Source organism: Lingula anatina, chromosome 3 (genome assembly GCF_051362555.1).
Source record: "Lingula anatina isolate TDL-2025a chromosome 3, LinAna3.0, whole genome shotgun sequence".
Lineage (NCBI taxonomy): Eukaryota > Metazoa > Brachiopoda > Lingulata > Lingulida > Lingulidae > Lingula > Lingula anatina.
This window is the reverse complement of record NC_141769.1, coordinates 29588105-29613610: the sequence shown is the minus strand read 5'-3', so window position 1 is coordinate 29613610 and position 25506 is coordinate 29588105. Positions and strand designations below refer to the sequence as shown.

The 25506-nt window shown below is 35.3% G+C and overlaps 2 protein-coding genes across 2 annotated transcripts in view; one reads left to right on the top strand and one right to left on the bottom strand.

Moving 5' to 3' along the window:
• Window positions 1-751: 751 nt before the first annotated feature.
• The window catches only part of LOC106168407 (uncharacterized), a 35832-nt gene continuing 11077 nt past the window's right edge, over window positions 752-25506 (bottom strand). The window contains exons 9-27 of the mRNA XM_087008063.1: window positions 25348-25493; window positions 24858-25019; window positions 24398-24535; window positions 21422-21568; window positions 15735-15847; window positions 15122-15333; window positions 14059-14289; window positions 13637-13809; window positions 13091-13228; window positions 12644-12811; window positions 12039-12299; window positions 11385-11528; window positions 10880-11058; window positions 10197-10416; window positions 9561-9742; window positions 5000-5263; window positions 4383-4620; window positions 3763-3941; window positions 752-3436 (exon numbers count right to left, since the gene is read on the bottom strand). Of these exons, the coding sequence (XP_086864189.1) occupies window positions 2948-3436; window positions 3763-3941; window positions 4383-4620; window positions 5000-5263; window positions 9561-9742; window positions 10197-10416; window positions 10880-11058; window positions 11385-11528; window positions 12039-12299; window positions 12644-12811; window positions 13091-13228; window positions 13637-13809; window positions 14059-14289; window positions 15122-15333; window positions 15735-15847; window positions 21422-21568; window positions 24398-24535; window positions 24858-25019; window positions 25348-25493 (3784 nt within the window). The 3' untranslated portion in view covers window positions 752-2947. The remainder of the gene's footprint in view (window positions 3437-3762; window positions 3942-4382; window positions 4621-4999; window positions 5264-9560; window positions 9743-10196; window positions 10417-10879; window positions 11059-11384; window positions 11529-12038; window positions 12300-12643; window positions 12812-13090; window positions 13229-13636; window positions 13810-14058; window positions 14290-15121; window positions 15334-15734; window positions 15848-21421; window positions 21569-24397; window positions 24536-24857; window positions 25020-25347; window positions 25494-25506) is intronic.
• Window positions 19013-20542, top strand: LOC147763194 (uncharacterized). The gene is made up of 3 exons (XM_087007657.1): window positions 19013-19082; window positions 19876-20037; window positions 20360-20542. Exons 1-3 carry the CDS (start codon window positions 19013-19015, stop codon window positions 20518-20520), a joined length of 393 nt encoding a protein of 130 aa, XP_086863783.1. The 3' UTR covers window positions 20521-20542.

Genomic DNA, 25506 nt, shown 5'->3' with positions numbered 1-25506 from the left:
ATGTTATAAATATCGGATGGCATTCTAAGTAGATGGACATGCCAAATGATATTATTCATTATAAACGATAAATGTATATTTTTGGACATTTTAAAAAGATTAAATAGGACAACATATGGATATTATTGAAACACTATCAAATTTATGGATATTGTTAGTTTCCTGTTTGTCTCATTATTTCAGTGTTTGCACTAGCCAGGCAACTGTTATGCAGGTAGAATTGTGCGAGTACGTTATGTTTGTGTAAAGCCCCTATTTCACACAGGCCACGAATCTCCAGGAATTGACAAATTATTCTTGTTATGTCTAAGGTAGATTGTTATTATATTTTAATAAAATTCAGTTTATTTTACCCTTTTTTATATTAATTACTTTTATTATCATCATTCATTTGTTAACGTTCTTAATTATCCATTTTATTTTTATTATTATTTTTTTTTTTTTTTTGTTCTTAATTTCTTGTAAGTCACTTTCACAGCATTTCAACATCTCAGCTTTGCATAACCTTCTGCAACTAGTGGACTGTGCAGTTATTGTATATGTGAGCAAATAAACTCATTTTAAAACTCAGCTGTATTTTACAGCATTTTAAAGGTTTATCCATTTCTGATTGTATTCATTCACTCTTAGCGTGTTACTCCTTCACAGTACTTTGATTATCTATTGTTGGTAAGTTTTAGAGCACAAATTCTATTACATCTATCAATTGTCCCCATCAATTATTTGAATAAAAAAATAATGAATTTCAAAATGGCAGACCAAATTCATTTAATTCAGTACGTAACATTGGTTAGTGTTGAGTAATAGTAAGACACCATAACTTTACCCTTAATAACCCAAGTAAACTTAGTAATAAAAACACAGTATAAAACCTGAAATGAAAGGACGGATATTGAACACAGCAAGTCAAGAGGTATGAGTCATTAGACTGGAGGGGGAATTTTCATGATCACCAAATGACAGGGAATTTGTTGCAAATTTTTACGTTACAGGGTCCCACGTATATATAATATGTGCACAAACTTATCTTCCAGAGGCATAACTTGTGTTATCTAATCTACTTTCCTCTATCTTTTTTTATGAAATTTCACAAGACTTTTTTATTTACTATCTGGTGTAAGTGCCATTTGCAGTTTGCTATGCATACATTTATAATGAAACATCTTACTTATCTTTTCACAAATATAATATTTACTTTTCCCACAGCAGTTTTTCCCCTGCATTTACATAACAGTGCAAGCACCCAGTAACTATAATGGTCAGGACAGTAGCAAAAGTGAATATTAAGAACAGACCCAGCCTGCTGTGCTTTAAAAAGGCACTTGGAAAGATAAAAAACAAAAGAAGAGGCTGTCCAAAAAATAAGGAAATATCAGTATAAAGTTTTTTTAGCATTAAAAAATATAAAATAATATGAATAGGAATAAATAAACGGATAGACAATGATGCATGGTAAAGACAATGCACAGCATCACAACCTGGGCATAATACCATCCATTTAAAAGCTGTTAATTCCCTGTAACAGGTTATTGTAAACAGGTACAATGTATTTAATCTGTGAACACTTCTAAAACCTGCTAAAAATACTACAACTTCATTTTCATATTTTGATCCCTACAACATATTTCTGCTCTTTGAAACATATATTAACAAGTCTAATTAGCATCATATTCATTTTGACTAGTACATTTAGGTTTATTAATAAATAAAACCAGTGGTTTATCAATCTTGTTAACCCTTCCTGAATATATATATATATATCTTGTACTATTTTTTATGGAATGCCATCAACATAAATTGGATTTATATACACATAACTGAGCAAAGTATTTCTTTTCACAATTAAGATCTTTATCCTCAACCTGTTACTGTAAATTTTAAACAGACTTTGGAATATTATAACTACTCATGGATAACTTAATGTAAAAGTAGTTCTTAAGCTGACTAATAAGAAATACAAATTCAGTAAAGACAGTCATCAAGCAAGATGATTCAATATTTCTATAAATAAATTATAAGTATTGGGAAGAATAATCACTTTCAACAGCTTACATTCATACTTCAACAGTTATAAGAACAAAACCAGCACTGAACCTTTCATCTATCTATACTCAACTTATAACAACCACTCAACCTATATCACATCCAAAGCCAACCCTCAGAAGAAATATAGCAAAAAAAAAATGTAAAACTCACAGTCATAAATTGAGATTTATGAAAAAAGGTTAAAAATTTCACAACATAAAATTTCAGAATTGAAAAAAGTATGTACCCTGTTCTAGAAACAAAGCATTATAAGAGAACTGATAAGTTAAATATCAAAGAAAAGCCCCCTTAAAAAAGAAAGGGTTTTAAACATTGTAACAGAAAAGGCCATATATATATTTTAACAACAAGCTTAATGTGGTAAAATAAAACAAGACAAAACAATTCAATATACAAAAAGGGAAATAAGATAAACAGGCAGTCCCTATTATATGAATTCAGAACGATAACACATAAATAGTGAGTGTATCAAACCCCAAACCTATACAAAAAATACATAATATCCAATAGCGAAATATTATCTCACTTTCATAAATTCCTGTTGCAAATGTTTTATTTACAATATAAATATCAAAATATTTTACATTTCTTTTGATTGTCACTCATTTTGGTGAAAAACAACAATGTGTAAGTATGTGAAATTTTTTAACAATATTTGATGTTTGTATTTTTAGTCAACTTCTCTTAGATTCAAAGTTTTTTTTTCAAAGCTTTTTTTACTTTAGGAAAGGGGAATATTCTCAAAAAAAAAAAGGATTTTCCTTGAAATTTTAAAATTCCCAATAAATCATTCATTCTGCCTTTTCTTTATTTAAACTATCATTTTAATTAATTCAGGGAGCATAAAATCTACTCCTTCGTTCAGCACACACTTCCTCGTTACTCTAAAGATGAATATATCTTATGTTGTCCTTATCATCTCACTAAATTTCTTAAGTTCTTCAATCTGTGCCCTCATCTGATTTCTCTTGACTTTGGCCTCCTCCAGCCATGCCCTCTGCTCCTTGCTAGCCTGTAACAGCACAGCCACCATCTGCCGCAGCTCCTCGGCATTCAGCTCAGATCTCTGCTGGCTAATCTCCGCCTTCAGGGACGCAATCTGCTGTAAATTCAGACTGGCAATGTTGTTCAGGCTGGTCTGTATGCTTGATAACCTCGTCCTGGTGGTGTTGGCTCGTTGAGAGGCCAACTGAGCTCTCTGATAGGACGTGGAGGTGCGAGACTGGACGTTGAGCAGAAGAGGCGAAAGGTTTTGACACACCTGTACTGCTGGCTGCACCAGACTGGTGTTGGCTGTCCCCACTCTGCTGAATGAGGCAGGCAGATTATTAAGCTGGCTGTTAGCATGGGTTTCCAGGTCCATAGCTTTGCTCCTCACAGGAGCCACAGTCTGGAAAGCAGATAATTACATACTTTTAAATTTTGCATACCTCTAATATATACTCTTACTGTGCTTTACTTTTGTACGACTTGAACATTAAAGACAATGACTAGTGCAACTCATAAAAACATCATATAAAAGAACATGACATTTGCTGGGAAAAGATTAGGGATGAGGGGGGCTGTGTAGATTAATGATATTTTGGCTCCCAAAAAGTCAGACATCTGCAGAGAGTTAGAAAAGTATCATCCCTAAGAGAGAGAGAGAGAGAGAGAGAGAGAGAGAGGGAGAGAGAGAGAGAGAGAGGGGAGAGAAAAGCAGAGAGAAAGAGAGACCTGCTCCTGGCTCTGAGCTGTACTCCTAGCCTGTTCTGCTGTTGTCCGGGCATTCTGTGCAAAGGCCTGTGTGGGCTGGAGTGATGACCTCAGGACCTCGGCATTCTGGATAGCCTGGTCACTGAGGGCCTTGACCTTCTGGACCTCTAGGAGTGACCTGTTAGCCGCTGCTGAAACACCTACAATATCCAGGTAGAAACAGTCGGTACGCCATGTAAAATAAAAAGTGCAGGATGAAACACGAGTCTTTTATCAGTAATGAATAAAGTGAAACAAAAATCAAAATACAGCATTGCAGTCTAAATTCAAAAATGAAATAATTTATTATTCCAGTGCAATATTTAAATCTATAAGATAACAGAAATGCACACTTGAAAATCAGCAGGGACTTTTCCAATTTCTTTGAATCACATGAACATTATGTTTTCAACTAGAGAAATTAAATAAAGTTTTCATTTACTACAAGCATTGTTTTTTAGGTATGACTTAAAAGGTTCTTGCCACTTCTTTATTACAGACATTAAAATCTCAGAACAAGTCTTAACAGGCACATTACGCCCCCTCTACCCCCACCCCCACCCCCACCCACCCACCCCCACCCCCACTCCCCTCCCACTCACCAGCAGCTTGAGCGTCAAACTCCCTCATAATCTGCAGCATCCTCTGTGCATCAGTAAAAGTCTTCCCCTCCAGTGCCTTCCCACTGGCTGTCAGGTTATACGCCGTCCTGGCGCGGGCCAGCAGGTTCTCTGCCTGCTGTCTGAGGGCGACCACCCTGTCTGTCAGGCCAGCCGTGTACAGCTCCGCCTCCTTCACCAGGGCCACTATTGTCTGGTTGTTGGCAGTTGCCTGGTTAGCCTGGAGCACAATGTTGATATTAATAAAAAAATCAAATTTCATCACAGGAAAAGAATATGTAAATTCTAGTTATAATATTATAATAATTTTCTGAAATATGATTAGTGATAAGTAAAGGTTGTAAAAGTTTTATGTTATTTTTTTACAATTTTGTGTCACTCAAATATGCATATCTGAATAAGTATAATTTTCCATTCATCTTATATAACCTGCATACATCTTCTCTCTCTTCAACTCAATATTTAAAAAAATGTGCAGGAAAAAAAATGAACTTTGTAAAGTTAAAATACACATAGCATTCTACTTATTTCTTTATAATACCTAATAACAGAGGCAAGATAAATTTATATACACATGCAAATAAATAAAGATTCCTCACCTCAAAGTTCAACGCCTCTGCCTCCTCCTTCAGTAGCTGCGCCCTGGTGGTCAGTGTCTGGCTGTCCATTACTATATCCTGGTACTGGCTCACATTCCCCAGGGCAAGCAACATGGCCTCCTGTGCCTGGGTGATGGCACTCCTGGCGCCCTCTGCACTGGTTGCTAGGTTACCATTCCTGCTGGCCAGGACCCTCATGAAGACCTGGAGGCTGTTGGCTCTGTCTGTGCTGTTCTGCTGGGTCTGCTGACTGGTCTGGAGCAACTGGAAGGGATGGTAATGATTTATATTAATATATATTTAGCTACTGCAGGCTTAATTTCAACATGAATTTGTATCAGTACATATGTCAAAACAAAACTATGACAGAGTATGCATATGGAGCAAATCTTATAACCAGGACTTTTCCTGTGCTGTAATGACATCATCTTCCATGTTTACTATTGCCTGTCCATTTTGTTTCACAAATACAAATTAAACACAAGAACATAAAGATACAAGTTGATATGACAAAGCGTGGCTCCAATGAACAGCACATCCTGGATGATAACTTTGAATATTTCTTAATCTTTTCTCTCACAGTCAGGACTTCAGTTTCAAATTTGCCATTCAAATATAAAATACATTGGCTCATTACTTACCATTCCACATTAGTATTTCTAGCTTAATATAGCAGACACGAGCCCAGGTTTTAGAAAAAAAAAACCAAACCAAACACCTTACATAAATTTTTGGAGGTTTAACTGCTCTGGGGTCATGTAACAAGGCAGCAAAGCTGTCAAATGTACAGACAAAAACCAGAAAATAAAAACGCAGGAAATAGGATACTGTCAATTCTGATGAGCTAATGTATTATGCTTACTGTAACTGCATAGCCAACATCAAATTCTTACTCTGCATACCATTGGATTAGGATGAAAGTAAAATGTGTATCAAGCATTAGACTAAGTTCCCATACCTAGATCAATCTAACAGGATCAATGCAACTCCAAGGGGTTTCTCACTAAATTGCTTTCAATTTGAGAGTCTTAGGATTCTGGCATGCCAGTTTCAGTGGGCGTGACAGACAACTAAGCCACTTACATTGATTGCAATTTAGCGAGAATTCCCATGGAGATAGATCGATCCACAGTTAGCGTGATAGGGTCTGGAAATAGTCCCTAAGGTGTCAGGCTGATAAGAGTTAAACTTTGGAAATGCCAGAATGAGGTACAGTGAAAATTACACACAAAAAAAATTGCTTAAACTCATTAAAAAAATATATATATATATATATATATATTATTAATTTTTTTTTTTTTTTTTTTTGGGCTGTATGTCAATCCTAAGAATCATTCTTACAAAATACAGAAAATGTTACAAAGTAAGAGTACAGGGCTCCTGGCAGATGGGAGTGATAAGTCACAACTTGAAAATGCCAGTATAGCACTCTATAAACCTGCATTGCCTCCAAAACAGAAAACAATCACACTGGTTTTCAAACACAAGCTGCGCACTTCTGTCTTATGAAACTTTTCACTAAGTTTCAGTATCGTAAGTAACATGGTTTTCCCTTAATCGCTATCCTGGCAGCAGTGTCCAAAATAGGGTTTTCTTCAACTTTCATGCAATAAAACATAATACTTAACAGCATAATGACCATCAAATTTTTTATAAAAAAATAAAAGTATCATGAATATTCAGAAAATGTGATTTGGGAAGGTCTTCAAGGCCATGGAAGTTCAGAGTCACACTTTCAAAATGCCAAAATGTAAACAAGAGATAACTGTACTGAAATGATTTTCTTTCCATTTTCAACACCTTTTTTAAAACAAAATGATCAATAAACTGTCATTTTTAAATGTTCAACTAGGAAAATTGTTGACATAGGAAAAATAGCAATAGAACAATTTTCAATGTCCAATTTGCTCCATTTGCAGATGCTGAACATAGTGAATGATTAAATCTGACAAACTGCAATGATGAGTTCCTTTCCATTTATGATACTTTATTACACAATGCACAATATTATAACAGGTTTACCGTCATTTTTATATAATCAACAAACAATATTGTTAAGAAGCAGAAAATGTCAAAACAACACTTTTACATATCTTATTAGTTCCATAATGAGACTGTTAACATGCCTAAGAATTAAATCTGAAGAAAAAACAATTATATACAAAAATACAGAAAATGCACCGCACTTCTGGTGGATGGGAGTATAAAATCACATCTTGAAGATGCTTGTGTTTGAAAAATAATTTTAAAAAAATTTTAAATAAAACGTAAAAAATTCCAATAAAGCTGCTATTCAAACTTTTAATCTAGCTGTATTGACTTGATATTAATAACCCCACCAAGTTTGAGAAAAATAAAGCACTGTTATTCATCTATAGCATGTTGGCATAACACAATCTTTTTGTTGTAAATTTATTTGCAATGTTAAACACCATTTATCTGCACAATTATCACCAAATCCTAATTTTGTGACACAGTTAAGAGAGCTAAACCTATGGGACTTTACAGGGAAATCTCAAGGAGTGTTTTATGTAATCTCATTTAATGGCCAATTGAAAATTAATGAGTAGGCAAGTGACTTTATAGACCTTAATTTAATTAGTGATCACCCAAGGGACAATTTTATAGACTGTCATCCATACAGTACCATCATATAGCACAAAGGTGTTGCATACATGCTGAAAAAAGTGAAAAAACAGCATTACTTCCCTAAAAATGACCCGATGATGCTGAGTTTCAAACTTGACCTGCGTATTATGAATATTCATTAGTTCTGCAAGTTTCAAACCAAAAGGTAAAATGGTTTTCCACTTATCATATTATCAGTGTTGCATATATGCTGAAAAAAGTGAAAAACAGCATAACTTCCCTAAAAATGACCCAATCATACTGATTTTCAAACTTGACCTGCGTATTATGAATATTCATTAGTTCTGCAAGTTTCAAGCCAAAAGGTAAAATGATTTTTCACTTATCATGTTATCAGTATTGCATATATGGTGAAAAAAGTGAAAAACAGCATAACTGCCCTAAAAATGACCCGATCATGCAGATTTTTTGAACTTGACCTGCGTATTATGAATATTCATCAGTTTTGTAAGTTTCAAGGGAAAAGGTAAAATGGTTTTCAACTTATCGTGTTATCGGTGCTGCATATATGCTGAAACAAGACAGCACTGTTCTGCAATGGGTTTACTTTCATTTTTAAAACACTTTTTTTAACATAAAACAAAATAAACAGTTTTTTACCATTTGTATATGATCAACTAAGAAAATTGATGAGATGGGAAAAATATCAATAGAACAGTGTTAAATGTCCAATTTCCTCCATTCTGAGATAATGAATATAGTAGATGATTGAATCTGACAAACTGCAATGATATTTGTTTATTTCCATTTTTGACACTTTATAACATAATACACAATAACAAGTTTCCCATCATTTTTACATAATCAACTAACAATGTTATTAAGATGCAGGAAATGTCAAACAAACACTTTTACGTATCTTATTAGTTCAATAATGAGACTATTAATATGCCTAACAAATGAATCTGAGGAAATGTGAAAAAACAGCATAACTTCTAAAAGAATGGCCCGATTATGCTGATTTTGGATCTTAACCTGCGTTTTAGTTTGTTTGACTACTCCTGTGAGTATAATGACAATTGGCCTATCTGTTTTTCTTATATTGTGTTATTAGCGATGCATATATGTTGAAAGAAGTGAAAAAACAGCATAACATCCCTAAAAATGGCCCGATCATGCTGATTTTCAAACTTGACCTGCGTATTTTGAATATTCATCAGTTTTGTAAGTTTCAAGCCAAAAGGTAAAATGGTTTTCCATTTATGGTGTTATCGGTGCTGCATATATGCTGAAAAAAGAGAAAAAATAGCCTAAATTCACTAAAAATGACCCAATCACGCTGATTTTCAAACTTGACCTGCGTATTATGAATATTCATCAGTACTGTAAGTTTCAAGTCAAAAGGTAAAATGGTTTTCCACTTATCGTGTTATCGGTGCTGCATATATGCTGAAAAAAGTGAAAAAACAGCATAAATTCCCTATAAATGACCCGATCATGCTGATTTTCGAACTTGACCTGCGTATTATGAATATTCATCAGTTCTGTAAGTTTCAAGCCAAAAGGTAAAATGATTTTCCACTTATCGTGTTATCGGTGCTGCATATATGCTGAAAAAAGTGAAAATACAGCATAAATTCCCTATAAGTGACCCGATCATGCTGATTTTCGAACTTGACCTGCGTATTACAAATATTCATCAGTTCTGTAAGTTTCAAGCCAAAAGAAAAAACAGTTTTCCACTTATCGTGTTATCGGTAAAAGTGCACGGCGACGACGGCGACGGCGACGGCGACGGCGACGACAGACGCAGATGATGGCTATATGTACAGACACATCTGTGTCTGTACATAAAAAGAGAAATTCCCGTGATTCTGCGGAAAAAGCTCATGTCTAATATGGACATTTTCTGCTCTGGAAAGTTGAACTTAAATGACAATTTTTGCGACTCTGTTCCCCAGTGTGTCTATACCTGAAGTGTCTCCTGTGCTCTTGTCCTGGTCTCTGTGACATCAACCTCCATCTTCTCCACAACAGTAGTGGTCCTCACCAGCTCATCTACCGCATTGTTTGCCAGGCTGCTCAGCTCACTCTGGGCTGTCTGGATGGAGGACAGCAGGGCGCCAATGTCAGCAGTCACCTGGGCTATAGAACCTGTGATAATATAATATATCATAATAATATATTTTAGTCTAAAAATCATAAAATTTTCAGTAGACTTACCAACATTACGTAATCCTATGAAAGTTAATAGATGAGAATGATTAAGTGATACATGTAAAAATAAAGATGACTCACAGTATAACGACGAAAAGTGAAAAAACCATGTGTATGTTAAAAAAATTAAATTAGAATTAGTCAGCAACATTAGTTTGAAGTTCATCATTGTTATTGAGTAACGGTGTATGAAACCTCCAGGCAAGAACAACCTGTATTTGAAGATTATTATTTAGCAATGACAGATATCAATAAATAAATAAACTGACAGCTAGAAAAGATCTTGTCTTCTCTGTTTAAATTGCTTTGCACGTATAAATGTGCAAACCACTTATGCTTGCCACATCATGTAATAATTCAAAAAAAGTAAAAAACACATTACAACAATCACCTTGTAATTTCCCATATGTATCTCTCAGTGTTGTATTGATATAGTCTATTTCCACCTGACTCTGTTCCACCAGCAGTTCAGAGGCGGCGTTGGTGGCATTGGCATTCTGTATCCCAGCATTCACCACTGTCTCCAGGAGACCAATCAGATGTTGCAGGGTTTGATTCAGACGGGTGATCTCCGTGGATACAGGAGTTTCTACTGCTGCAGCTTGTGTTAGCTTGAAGAGAATACACAGCACTTAATACTTACTTTCTCTTATTGTTGGTGGATGCAATGTTTTTAATGAAAGGATAAATGTATGATTGATAGAGAACTATAAAATAGTATAAAATCAAAATCAAAGTTGGTTTCAAGAGGCATATTGTGTCTTAAATATGACACCTATGCCTCAAAGAAATTGTGTGTGAATATTTATTAGTAATTAAATTTTGTATCTTTAGAAAAAAATTCCATAAATTACTCCACATCTACTGTCTAGAGAGAAACTCACATGTAAAGCATATTTTATTTTTCTCTTTTCATGTGTTTTAATAAACAACCTTAATTAAATCAAACAGATAAAATTAGTAAGCAGTTCACAATTAACAAATACTGTATATTTTACCAAAAAAATTTTTTCTGTAACACTAAATTCTTTACAATGTCTGTTGTAACTTGACAGTCCATGATATTATACTTACATAGTCCTTGAGCTGGTCCATTCTGAGCAGAGTTTCATTCAGCCTCACAGTGAATGGCGTCCCCAGCTCGGTATTCCAGTCCTGACTCTGTAAGTAGGTCACATACTGGGTCAGGTTGACCTGCAGCTGGCGTAGGAGGTCTACCTCTGGGGTCACCAGACTGTAACATTCATCGCAGACTGAAAGAGAAGAAAATATGATGGTTTTAAAATAGGATGTTTTATTTCAATGAAAGTATCAACTTTGCAGCGGAGTGATATAGTAAATGTCAAGACACTTTTATATAAATAATGTTATAATTCACTGTGATTTACAATACTATATATAGGTTAACTAACAACATTCATGAATATCAATCCTTCAATATTTATGTGCATAATGTAATAATTTGTTGGCAGTTCAGTATTTTGCAAACAGTGTGTGTGTGTGTGTGTGTGTGTGTGTGTGTGTGTGTGTGTGTGTGCGCGCGTGTGTGTGCATGCACACATATGTGAGCACTACTAACCAGTACACCCTGCAGAAGTCAGGTCACCATAGTTATCAGCACATGTATCACATTGCCTCCCTATCACATTGGCCTTACAGTCACACTGGCCTGACTGGAGCTGACAGAAGTCTCCATTTGCTCCAACTGGGCTGCACTCACATGCTACAACAATCAGAAATGAAATCAGTGACGACAGTGAAAATATGGTGTTTATGATTGAAGAGTGACATTTTTATATAAAAAGTTAGGTGCAGCCTTTTTTTGCTAATTTCTTAATTAGTATGCAGATAATCTGAAGATAATCCCCTCGAGCACTGGTCACCAGATTCATTGTCTTATAGGATGTATAAACACAATTTTGTCAACTCTTAGCATTCCAGAATATTCTGTGCATGTTTTTTTTTTTTTTTTATCAATCAATCCCGTTAATTATACTGTGTTTTCCTATTATAAATAACTTCATAAATGGTATTATCTATGTATTCTGAGAGTTATACTTCTGGAAAGCCTGTATTCATAAAATGAATAATTATGTACTTCAGAAGTAAAATTCATACAATAAACAGTGTATTATCATCTATACCAGTGGCATTCTCAAACCAAGGCAAAAAACATGGTTATAATTAATTACAGTATAAAATTTTAAAAAAGAAAGAAAAAAATATGTTTTACCTCTACATCCATCTCTTCCAAGTCCCCAAAATCCAAAGCTACACTGGTCGCAGTTGGCCCCTATCACATTGGCAGCACACCCTGAACAGTCAGAGCCCATCGTCCCATTGCGACAGTTGAGACAGACCCCAGTGGCTGCGTCACATTCAGGGACAACCGTCTCTGTTCTCCCGTTGCACTCACATGGCTGGCAAGGACTATACGGGTCGCTTCTGTTTACAATGCGCCGATGTCCTGCCTGACATGTTTCACAAGAAAGGCCTGAGGAAAAGAGATTAAAATCATCCTTATATTTCAACTAAGGAACCTATTAATTAAGTGAATAGATTAGACTAAGTCTTAAAGATGCATTATCCTTACGCCACATATTATCAGCAATGTAAAAAAAATATGCATATTCACTAAAAGCAGAATTCACAACATACCACAAAGTTAAATTCAAATAGTTGTTATTCAAAGATAATGCATTTTCTTCTTTCATTAAACTTAAATATAATACTTATGCACAGTTTCATAGTGAAAAACAGCTTGTGCAACAACTGTTCATTCCAAAAAGAATAAATATCAAACTCGGCATACACATGTGATTCAACAATATGATTTACCTGACGTAAAAGATCCACAAGTGCAATTTTCCACGTGGCTGACAGGGACAGCACTGCCATCTATTGTTGATGCAGGCTCTGCTGTAACCAAGGTAACATTAAGTGTGTCCACCAATGTCCCGCTGTAGATTGACTTGATGTACACTGCCTGGAGGTCTACCAGAACACCTAGAATTAAGAAAAAATTTAAATCAGCATGTTGCTGTTGTTATAAAAATCTGATTTTCATGCAACAACTTGATAACTTGTCAACACTTAAAAACAGTTTTTATAGATTTTATAACACTTATGCTTAGATAACAAATTAACAACAAATGTTATTTTTCAAAAATTTTTTTTTTCCTTTTTGATTCAGACCATATGCATTGTGCTATCTTAATTTTACTTACTAAACCTGAAGATTAATCTTTTTGTTGCATATCGTTACATATCTGTTTAGGATCTTACCATAAAACTGGCGTGGTGAGGGGCTCTTCCTGGTGTCAACTGCCAGTCTCCAGTATTGTTCATGCAGTAGAACCTCCACCTGGGTGGTGTGTGTGGTGGAGAGGGTCACATCTCCAGGGTCATAGAACACGGTCACTCCTGGATAAAAAAAAAGTAGAAATCGGTGTTACTGATATTTTACTGATATTGAGTTTTTATAAAGTTTTTAGTGTGGCAAAAGAAACAAAGTAAAAACTTTAAGCTAATAATGACCGAAATATCTAAAAGACTCAGTATGTTTTCCTTCTCAAATGTGAAACATTATTCACCTCTGAAATCCTCACTTCTGCATTATGCATCAAGATAAAAAATGTGGTCATTATCCAATTATAACATTTGCCACCCCCTTTCTAGCAACTGAGTTCAAGAGAGTTCTAGAAGTGATATTCAAGGTGAAAGTGCATGTTTTTTTTCATCGGATGTGAAGAAATAAAGCAAGAAAACACTATGCTGTGGATGAAATCATGCTATAATATCTTCTACTTTTAGTCAATGAATTCACATTACCTCCGCCTGACATCACTACAGCACGCTCTCCGTTCAAGAACACAGTGCCAGTCCTGGGTCTCATGTACAGAGATAACAGCTGGCCGTATGAAGTGAACCTGTTCCCTAGTAACTCAGCAGGTGCCCTTCTGTGAGTGGAGTATTCATTAGTGCCAAGGAGCCAAGACTGGACACTATAATAAAAATATTGTATATGCCAAGTACTGTCAACAAATAGCAATCTTCTACTCAACAGCATGCTAAAATCAATCATCTTTGTAGCCTAAAAACTTATGCATTTTGTGTTGTTTAATAATTTAGCCAGAATTTCAGAACACTGTTTTTGGCTGTTTGAAACTCCTCCAAGGGCATAATCTTAATACCAGTTTCCTGTAGTATTCACAGATTATCACAGTACTGCTATTTTTGTCAGTCATCATTACCTATCTGTGTACAATGAGCTGGCCACATAGCCCTGTGCTGAGGTGCACTGCGTTCCATGCTCAAAGCAGAAACATGGCTGACATCCGTCGGGGTTAGTCTGGGCCAGGTTGAAGGTGCCAGCCACACAGGAGTCACACTTGGCGCCATCTACATTAGATTTGCAGGGACAAAGTCCAGTCGTCTGGTTGCAGTTGATGTCTAGGGAGCCGTCTGGGTTACAATTGCAGGGCCTGAAAGATTTTGAATGAAACAATGGGTTGTACAGTTGAATAGTGTCACAAATACTTTAACGTGTACCATGTTTCTGAATGAATGCAAGCTTTGTTCCAGGCTTAATCAACAACAATGAACATAATGATTCGATGTCATTTTGTTCCATGAAAGTGAGCAATTTCACATAACACTACTCTTTCAAATTGCTGTAATATGCATAGTGCTCTTAGACATCTAAATTTTAATTAATATCTGGATTGACCACAAATTTAAACTAGAGGTCAAAAAAAAAAATACTTAATGGTGCACCACATCTCTGAATGAATGCAAGCTTTGTTCCAGGCTTAATCAACATTACAATATTTAACATAATGATTTGTTGTAATTTTGTTCCATAAAAATGAGCAATTTCACACAATACTACTGCGTCAAATCACTGTAATAGGAACAGTTCTCTTAGACATTTTAATTCTAAGTTATATCTGAGCCAACCACACACTTAAAATAGAACTGACAATTTTGTTACAGACTGGTATTTGTTTATTAATTTACCAAGATCAGTGTGCAAATTAAATCTTCTATATTAAAATGTCCCTTTTCATGGTGCAATATAACTAGCAATACAAGAGAGGTCCTAACATATAATACGCTACAGGGATTTTACACCCTTTAGTAAGTCCATGTGTTCATTCTGATCTGTTTATTTTAATTTACCAATCAGCAGTGTCAAGAGCAGAGGATCCAAATGTAATGGCCAGCTGCAGGCTCTCAAAACACCAGTGCAGACTAAATTGCTCAAGTATTATTAATATCAATCAATGTGAAAATCCCTTGTTGTCTATCACCTACCTACACCCCAGGGCCGTGAAGTTATAGTACCCAGTGAGACACCTGTCACACTTGTCCCCAGTAATTGTCACCTTACAGCTGCAAACCCCAGTGACACTGTCACACTGGGGTGACAGGCTCCCCTCCTGGTCACAGAGACACGCCGTGCACCCCTGTCCTGAGCTGTAGCCGTAATAGTTTGACAGACAGGACGTACACTGGAGCTGGCCAACCTGGAACAGAGAATGTACTATAATTGTAATTATATGGAGGAGGGATGGAGGCGGTCTTCTGGGTCTTCTGGAAGATGGTGTGAATTTTTCAAGTTGGATGTTTGAGTTAAAATTGAACAATGGGATGGTTTCCATTTGTCTAAAATAAATATATAATATACATGTATATCCAATATATTACCAATTTCTAAATTAATCAATGCTGAAAAATTACTTTAAAACACCACTACTTTGTCAATAAAGACAGAAGCTTAGCCTAATTGGATTTCTCATGCAAATATCAAACAAAAATCCACACTTTCGTTTTTTAAATCATCAAAATGACAAACCTTTAGTATTCAACTACACAAACTTATCAGATAAATTTACATAACTTATAGATCAAGTGTTCTCTCCCTTACCTGTCCAGTGTTGTCCAGCTGTCCAGCTCTGGCCACTCCCACCCGGCATGGACACTGACCAGTGATAGTGTCACACACTGGACTCTCTGACCCTAGCACTGGGCAATTACAAGCTGGAAATACACAAGAAGACATGTTATAATGAATAGAGTTCACTAGTGGGGCTAAACACCACAAGTTTTCCTGACTATTATAATGTAAATAAGGAACACATTTTGAGCACACAAACCTGCATGTTCACACATGAAATTGGATGTCTTGAAACTCCCGCTAATAGCATGACCCCATCTGAGATAGTTATAGATAAAATGGTATTGATCAAATGTAAAGTTTTTATTTCATGTACATTCTCATACACATGCACATGTTAACATGAAAAAGTACAATTAATTATTTATGGAAGAAAAAAATGGCTGATTTTTTAAAATATCCCTTTGAGGAACTTACCATCCTATACATGTATATTCTCAAATGAAGAGGAATGGCTCTCTTATATAAAGTTCCTTAACATATATACATCAGAAAAAAGGGGTGTGGGAACTATTGGGTTTCAATCTTACTGATGCCAGGAAATGTAATTGGAATCAAATGCCAATGGCTACACAACATGACTCTATATTCCCATACATAAAACATACTCCATACCACCATCAATGCCACATCATCAAGGATATATATACTGGGTATGCCGAAGAGGTCACAAGATACAAAATGAGGTAAAATTTGACTCTAAAGAGAATCACCATGCTTCCATTGCCATATCTTGATTTCAGAAATAACATTTTTGGTAATGTCTTATTAATGTTTTATACATAATATAGAATGCCATTTAATACTACTGATTATTTTTCTTTTTTCTTTTTACTTTGCTATCCCATCATATTATTAAGTTAAACAAACCCTACAATAACATTTTTACATGCAAAGAATCATTTTACAAATAACTAAAAGTCTCCCATTTTTACAAATAAAGCAGCTGGTGAAAAACAATGATACCTGACCCTGCTCCCAAATATCAAAAAAGAAAAAAAAAATTAATGAAATATGTCAAACCAGGCACTAACCTGAATACATGAAGACAACTGACCAATGGTTACTAAGAAAACCATTAGAAAACTAACATAAACACTGAACAATTTCAGGTTATCATCAAGTAGAATAGGAAGCAAGCAGGATAAATATGACCCCCACTCTCACCCACAGCAGAGCTTTGTAAATTCGGCTTATACCATCCAGATGGCCTTGTGGTTAGAGTGTCCATCTCTGCAGTAGGAGGCCGTGAGTTTGACTCTTTCTAAGGACATACCATTCTTTCGTTAATTGTACCTGCTGTCTTCCAACTTGGCACTCAGCACTTAGGGGTTAAAGCATGGGTGAAGTGGTTCAGCTGGCAGTGAAAGATATTGTAGAACATATGCTAAGCTTTCAACCCCTCATACAACAGCCAGGCTGTATGCTACCCAGTATGAAACAGGGATCCAAGAAGTATTGTAGTGTAGTATAATATATACAAGGGCTAGACTTTACTTGGTTAAGTAACACATCAAAAGTTGTCAACTAATAAATCCTTCCTGAAACTGACCTCTCCAAAAACAGGATGAAAATGATAACAAAAATGTGTGTACTAGTACATGTCATACAGACATATTTTGCACATCAAATAAAGCCAGTCCTTTAATATATAAATGTACATTTGATAAGATGCTACAGGCATATCCAAAAGCAGCAGTTCTGATGAATTTTCCTGAGAACTAACAAGGTAAAATTTTAATTTAATTATTTATTCTATGCTATAGTTATCATTCATATGCCATTTAACGTAACATGAATATTCAAAGTAAAGGAGAAATTCCGATGTCAGAAAATATTTTAGCAAATAACCTCATGTGTCTTTAAAAAAATCTTGTATCTTTTGTATAATTTTTTTAAATATTCTACATAAATACTGTTTAAGTCACACTCAGTCTGTTTATTGTAAAAGATAAATTATATTTCTTTTATCAAAAGAAAAAATAGGTCTTCTTCCATTCCATCTGCATTTGGATCTGACCATTGTTCCTAAATATAAGAATCATCAGAATTATAAGAGTCAGATTCACTAGCATTCCCCACATCCTCATGTTTGTCTACACTGTCCAGTTTATCATGTGGGATCAACTCATCTTTATCTAGGACTCGACCACTTTTTGAAAATTGTTGTGACTTATAGCCATTGCTAGATTGTTTCTTCGATGGTTTATTTCCATCTGAAGATCTTCTTCCAGCTCTGGTACTGTAAGTAAACTGATCCTTCTTTAACGGCTCTGAAAATCTTCTTTTAATCTTGGCTTGGTGGTTCTGCTGATGGCGGTACCTCTCTCCTGGCTTATTTTTACTTTCTTGTTTGGATGACCCAAGGTCATTTCTCTGCACTATTAACATATTTGGTTTCCTAGTTAACCTCTCTTTTTTGCTGAGGTGAGATCTGATATCTCCTCCAGGATGAGAACGAGGCTCATAAGTCTCACTGGAGGTGGAAAGAGCTTGTGCTAGACCATCACCTGAGCTCTTATACTGCGTCTCCTCCTCCGACCTATCGCCCCAACTCCTACTTAGAGTGTCCATACTGATACTAGAATCGTAGCCTGTGGAAGACACATACTCATCGCTCTGAGTCTGGTGAAATTCTTTCTCTGACCTGCACTCTTCATCGTCTGATCGGGATATTGTTTTGATTCTCGTTCTGGGATTCCACCTTCTGCCAGGGGGGTAAGCAAGTGCTGGAACAGCCAGTGTGTCCTTTGACTTTTCTTGCAATGGTAATGGGACCATTCTGGAGATCTCTGGAAGCTGCCTCCTCTTTCTTCCTGTTTCTGATAAACTTTTAGTCTTGGTCCAATTCATTCTTTCACTCTGGGGGTGGTGGTCAACCCTTCTCTCCTCGGCAGATGACAGGGTAGAAAACTGAAGCCTGGCGCCCTCAAAGTGACCATTCCAATCTCTGTTTTCATTATCGTTTCTGTTTATTTCATTTTCAGTAAAGTAAGTTGTCCCAGATGTCACCAGATATCTCTCTAGGGATGAAGAGCTGGTGCGTACTTCAACCATTTCTGGATCCTTATCTTTTATGTCTTCAGCAACATTTCTCAAGTCTAAAACTTCCTCCTCCTCATCATCAGCCTCTCCCCAACTATCTCCCATTGACACCTGTGTCCTGTCTTGCTCTCTGAAGCTGCTGCCATTTGGCTGAGGAAGACTCCTCAAAACACTCAAAGGACTAAGACGTTTGCGCACACAACATGGGCAGCAGTGGCGCCTCCATTCCCAGTGGCACAAACAATCCATCATTCTATGAAAGACACCATTATTGTATATCCCAGCACAAATACAAATGGCCACCAAGACAGCAGCAGTAGTGATAACAGCTATGATACTAGTGTAAGCAGGGTCAGAGGGGGAAATAGTGGAACTTGGAGACCCGAGGTCGGAAGGAGTGCTGGCCTCTAATGCTAAAAGCTGCCTTACTTTATAGGTTACAAACCATGGTCCTTGGCTGCATGCTTTTTGATAAAACTTTCATATTATTATTCATATCAGTGTTCATATTTTGTAATTACATGAACATTTATTATGCTGACTTGACTAAGACCAAAATTTTTCAAAAAGAGTTTTGAAAAAGTTAAAGTATTTTTTCAGTTGGTATTTCATAACATTATGTCAGACATTTTTTTTAAATACCGGTACCTTGATCAATTTTCTGTAGAAATATAGGTCTTACAGAAAGCACTTTTACTTGTTTAAAATTTCAGAAATAATTCATACAACAATACTGAACAGTTCACTAAAGATATTGTTTTCCAGCTTCACCACTTCCTCCTACAATAACACTCCCATAGTAACTGTGCAGTAAAAACAAAAATCAACGTTTACTTATAAATTATAAATTTGTGGAGTATTAAGGTAAGCATGAGGCCCAGGACACATGAATATAACCCTCTACCTCAAATAAATATAAATATTTAACATAAATCTATATACATGTATGTCCAATTTGACTATACACAGATACAATTCATCAGTTTCAATATAAATTGTGCTCACCAGAAACTAGCAATAAAAATTATTTCTGAGCTACTCAAGATGTTTTTAATTCTTTAAACAGGGACTGGCAATGCCTGGGTGTCCATATCCCCAGTGCAGCTGGACAAGAGATGTCAGTACATCTTTACACTGAGTCTACTGGGGGAGCCTAACTCAGTTATCACCATTGATGCTCTCCTCTTGTTGCCAGCCTTGGAGTACACAGACGCTTTCATCCAAGCAGGTATTTCAGACAATTTGCAATGGTTAAAATATTCTTCCTTTGAAGATTGCCTCCTTTTTAAGGGTAAAACAGATTTTAGCAAATTGTCTTATTTTATGAAATGTGCAAACACTGGGAGGTATAAGTTGTCCTTGTGTATTTTTCTCTGTTTTTATTCCCGTTTTTGTTATGGAGATATATTAGATAAATGGGGAGTTTTATTTGTGCTCTTACTCCTGTCTTGGTAACAGATTATTTAAAGAGTTTAATTTTTATCTCTGTTTGCCTGTATTGTATGAATAACTGAATATCAGATGTGTTTTCACTTTGAATTGCGTTTCAGATATAGCCACGCAACTCCAGTACAGAGATTGTGTCCAGCAGATTGCCAAACTAAACACCAAACAGCAGGCTGTCTCCAGGTTACTATGCCAACAGATGGCCTTCTCTGTCATGGCACAGCTCTACAATGGGACTATGGGTAATTATTTACATTTATTTTAAAGAAAATAATGCTGACAAATTAAATAAATAATTTAAAATTTTTTAATGATCATAAAATGTGTCATTTGCAAAAGTTTTCAGTTGGCTTTTCCATACAGATTTTTATTATGCTGACTTGACTAAGACCAAAATTTTTCAAAAAGAGTTTTGAAAAAGTTAAAGTATTTTTTCAGTTGGTATTTCATAACATTATGTCAGACATTTTTTTTAAATACCGGTACCTTGATCAATTTTCTGTAGAAATATAGGTCTTACAGAAAGCACTTTTACTTGTTTAAAATTTCAGAAATAATTCATACAACAATACTGAACAGTTCACTAAAGATATTGTTTTCCAGCTTCACCACTTCCTCCTACAATAACACTCCCATAGTAACTGTGCAGTAAAAACAAAAATCAACGTTTACTTATAAATTATAAATTTGTGGAGTATTAAGGTAAGCATGAGGCCCAGGACACATGAATATAACCCTCTACCTCAAATAAATATAAATATTTAACATAAATCTATATACATGTATGTCCAATTTGACTATACACAGATACAATTCATCTGGGAAAAACAGGTTCATCATCAATCTTACATACTAGAAACACAACATCAATGTATACACAGATAAGCATATTGCAATGATACCAGCAAATATTTCAAATGCCCAGGACACAACATTGAATCATCCCAGGAGTAGCACCAACCAAGGCCAAATGTCTCACTTTAAAAAAAAATGACGGAATTAGATATCAGTGCTTACCAAGTCAATTTTGCTTCAGATGCAACTCAAAAATAATGTAGTGACTGAGTAGACATCATATATACCCTAAGGTAAACACCTGTCTTTACCTGTACATCCATAAAACATACCTCCAGACATCCCCTCCCACAGTAAACACCTGTCCTTACCTGTACATCCATTGACTGAGAAGTTGTAGTAGCCAGGTGCACAGACATCACATCTTAAACCAAACACCCCAGGTTTACACTGGCACTGTCCACCATAGGAGGCACAGACGCTGTTCTCTACTGTACCAGTAGAATCACAGTCGCAGGCTGTAAGAAAAAAATTCAGGATTGCCTACTTTTACAATAAACTAAAACAAGGCAGCAAAGCTGTCAGATGTACAGACAAAGAACAGAAAATAAAGATGCAAATAAGTGAAAAATTAAATTTTCACAAAAAAATTGCCAGAAAAATTTACCAAACAGACTGCGTTGCCTATTGAAGCTGTATTTTAGTCCAATGTTTCTTTCCTATAAGTTTGAGAACAGTAAGTGACATGATTTCCCTTAAATGGTCATCATAGGAGCAGTGCCCAAAATAGGGATTTCTTCAAATTTTGATACAACATTAAATAATGTTAAACAGCATAATGACAATCAAATGTTATTAATAAAATATTAGTAACATGGACATTCAGAAAATGTGACAAGCAAAAGTCTTCAAGATCATGGAACTTTAAAGTCACACCTTGAAAATGCCAATATGTGAAAAATTAAATTTTCACAAAAAACTGTTTAACTGCCAAAAAAAAAAAAAAAAAAAAAAAAAAAAAAAAAAAAAAAATACCAAACAGACTGCATTGCCTACTGAAGCTGTATTTTAGTCCCATGTTTCTTTCCTGTAAGTTTGAGAACAGAAAGTGACATGATTTTCCTTAAATGGTCATCATGGAAGCAGTGCCCAAAATAGGGGTTTCTTCAAATTTTAATGTAACATTACATAATGTTTAACAGCATTATGACCATCAATTTTTAATAATAGAATATTAGTAACATGGACATTCAGAAAACGTGACAAGCAAAGGTCTTCAGGATCATAGAACTTCAGAGTCACACCTTGAAAATGCCAATATGTGAAAAATTAAATTTTCACAAAAAACTATTTAACTGCCAGAAAAAATTACCAAACAGACTGCATTGCCTACTGAAGCTGTATTTTAGTCCCATGTTTCTTTCCTGTAAGTTTGAGAACAGAAAGTGACATGATTTTCCTTAAATGGTCATCATGGAAGCAGTGCCCAAAATAGGGGTTTCTTCAAATTTTAATGTAACATTACATAATGTTTAACAGCATTATGACCATCAATTTTTAATAATAGAATATTAGTAACATGGACATTCAGAAAACGTGACAAGCAAAGGTCTTCAGGATCATAGAACTTCAAAGTCACACCTTGAAAATGCCAATATGTGAAAAATTAAATTTTCACAAAAAACTGTTTAACTGCCAGAAAAAATTACCAAACAGACTGCATTGCCTACTGAAGCTGTATTTTAGTCCCATGTTTCTTTCCTGTAAGTTTGAGAACAGTAAGTGACATGATTTTCCTTAAATGGTCATCATGGGAGCAGTGCCCAAAATAGGGGTTTCTTCAAATTTTGATGCAATATTACATAATGTTTAACAGCATAATAACCATCAATTTTTAATAATAAAATATTAGTATCACAGATATTCAGAAAATGTGACTAGCAAAGGTCTTCAGGCCCATGGAACTTCAAAGTCACACCTTGAAAATGCCAAAATGTAAACAAGACAGCACTGTTCTGAAATGGGTTTATTTCCATTTTTAACACTTTTTTAACATAAAACAAAATAAACATTTTACTGCCATTTTTATATGACCAACTAAAAAAATTGATGAGATGGGAAAAGTATCAATAGAACAGTGTTAAATGTCCAATTTCCTCCATTCTGAGATTCTGAACATAGTGGATGATTGAATCTGACAAACTGCAATGATATGAGTTTATTTCCATTTTTGACACTTTATTACACAATACATGATAACAAGTTTACCATGTTTTTTACATAATCAACTAACAATGTTGTAAAGATGCAGGAAATATCAAACAAACACTTTTAGGCATCTTATTAGTTAAATAATGAGACTGTTAACATGCTTAAGAATTGAATCTGAGGAAATGTGAAAAAAACAGTATAACTTCTAAAATAATGGCCCGATTATGCTGATTTTCGAACTCAACTTGCGTTTTAGTAAGATTGACCACTCCTGTGAGTATAATTACAATTGGCCAATCCGTTTTTCTTATATTGTGTTATCAGTGTTGCATTTATATTGAAAATAGTGAAAAAACAGCATAAATTCCCTCAAAATAGCCCAATCATGCTGATTTTCGAACTTGACCTGCGTATTATGAATATTCATCAGTTCTGTAAGTTTCAAGTCAAAAGGTAAAATGGTTTTCCACTTATCGTGTTATCGGTGCTGCATATATGCTGAAAAAAGTGAAAAAACAGCATAAATTCCCTAAAAGTGACCCGATCATGCTGATTTTCGAACTTGACCTGCGTATTATGAATATTCATCAGTTCTGTAAGTTTCAAGTCAAAAGGTAAAATGGTTTTCCACTTATCGTGTTATCGGTGCTGCATATATGCTGAAAAAAGTGAAAAAACTGCATAAATTCCCTTAAAGTGACCCGATCATGCTGATTTTCGAACTTGACCTGCGTATTATGAATATTCATCAGTTCTGCAAGTTTCAAGTCAAAAGGTAAAATGGTTTTCCACTTATCGTGTTATCGGTAAAAGTGCACGACGGCGACGACGGCGACGACAGACGCAGATGATGGCTATATGTACAGACACATCTGTGTCTGTACATAAAAATGCCTCTCGTTTTGTTAATATATTATAAATTTTTTCTTTAAAAAATACTTAAATGCATGTTTCCAAGTTGAAATTCAAATGTGACACTGACTTTAAAATTTCAACACTGGCTCAATTGAAAAATCTGTATGGAAAAGCCAACTGAAAACTTTTGCAAATGACACATTTTATGATCATTAAAAAATTTTAAATTATTTATTTAATTTGTCAGCATTATTTTCTTTAAAATAAATGTAAATAATTACCCATAGTCCCATTGTAGAGCTGTGCCATGACAGAGAAGGCCATCTGTTGGCATAGTAACCTGGAGACAGCCTGCTGTTTGGTGTTTAGTTTGGCAATCTGCTGGACACAATCTCTGTACTGGAGTTGCGTGGCTATATCTGAAACGCAATTCAAAGTGAAAACACATCTGATATTCAGTTATTCATACAATACAGGCAAACAGAGATAAAAATTAAACTCTTTAAATAATCTGTTACCAAGACAGGAGTAAGAGCACAAATAAAACTCCCCATTTATCTAATATATCTCCATAACAAAAACGGGAATAAAAACAGAGAAAAATACACAAGGACAACTTATACCTCCCAGTGTTTGCACATTTCATAAAATAAGACAATTTGCTAAAATCTGTTTTACCCTTAAAAAGGAGGCAATCTTCAAAGGAAGAATATTTTAACCATTGCAAATTGTCTGAAATACCTGCTTGGATGAAAGCGTCTGTGTACTCCAAGGCTGGCAACAAGAGGAGAGCATCAATGGTGATAACTGAGTTAGGCTCCCCCAGTAGACTCAGTGTAAAGATGTACTGACATCTCTTGTCCAGCTGCACTGGGGATATGGACACCCAGGCATTGCCAGTCCCTGTTTAAAGAATTAAAAACATCTTGAGTAGCTCAGAAATAATTTTTATTGCTAGTTTCTGGTGAGCACAATTTATATTGAAACTTTATGTTTGGCTGAGAAATGACTGGTAATCAAAATATCAAATAATTTTCTTTTAGATGTCCATGAACAAAGCTATTTAAAGCTACAACAGTTATTGAATAGAATATTTGTCCGCTAATAAATATAATAAGTTGCTTCTTTTTCAAAACTGACTCTGTAAATAAAATTGTTAGAAAACCTGTCAAAAACCTGTCAAAAACAGTGTCTAGAACTTGATAATTAGCATATAAGCTCTTGATCTAACCTTGCGTAAAGACAGTGCCCATACTGGTCAGGGCTCCTCTTGTAGTGGGGCAGGTCTCACCAACAGTACTGCCATCTACAGTGATATCCAGTACTCCATTCATAATGGCATTGTCATATGAAAACCGAACCGCTGGGTACACATACCTGTAGTGAAAAT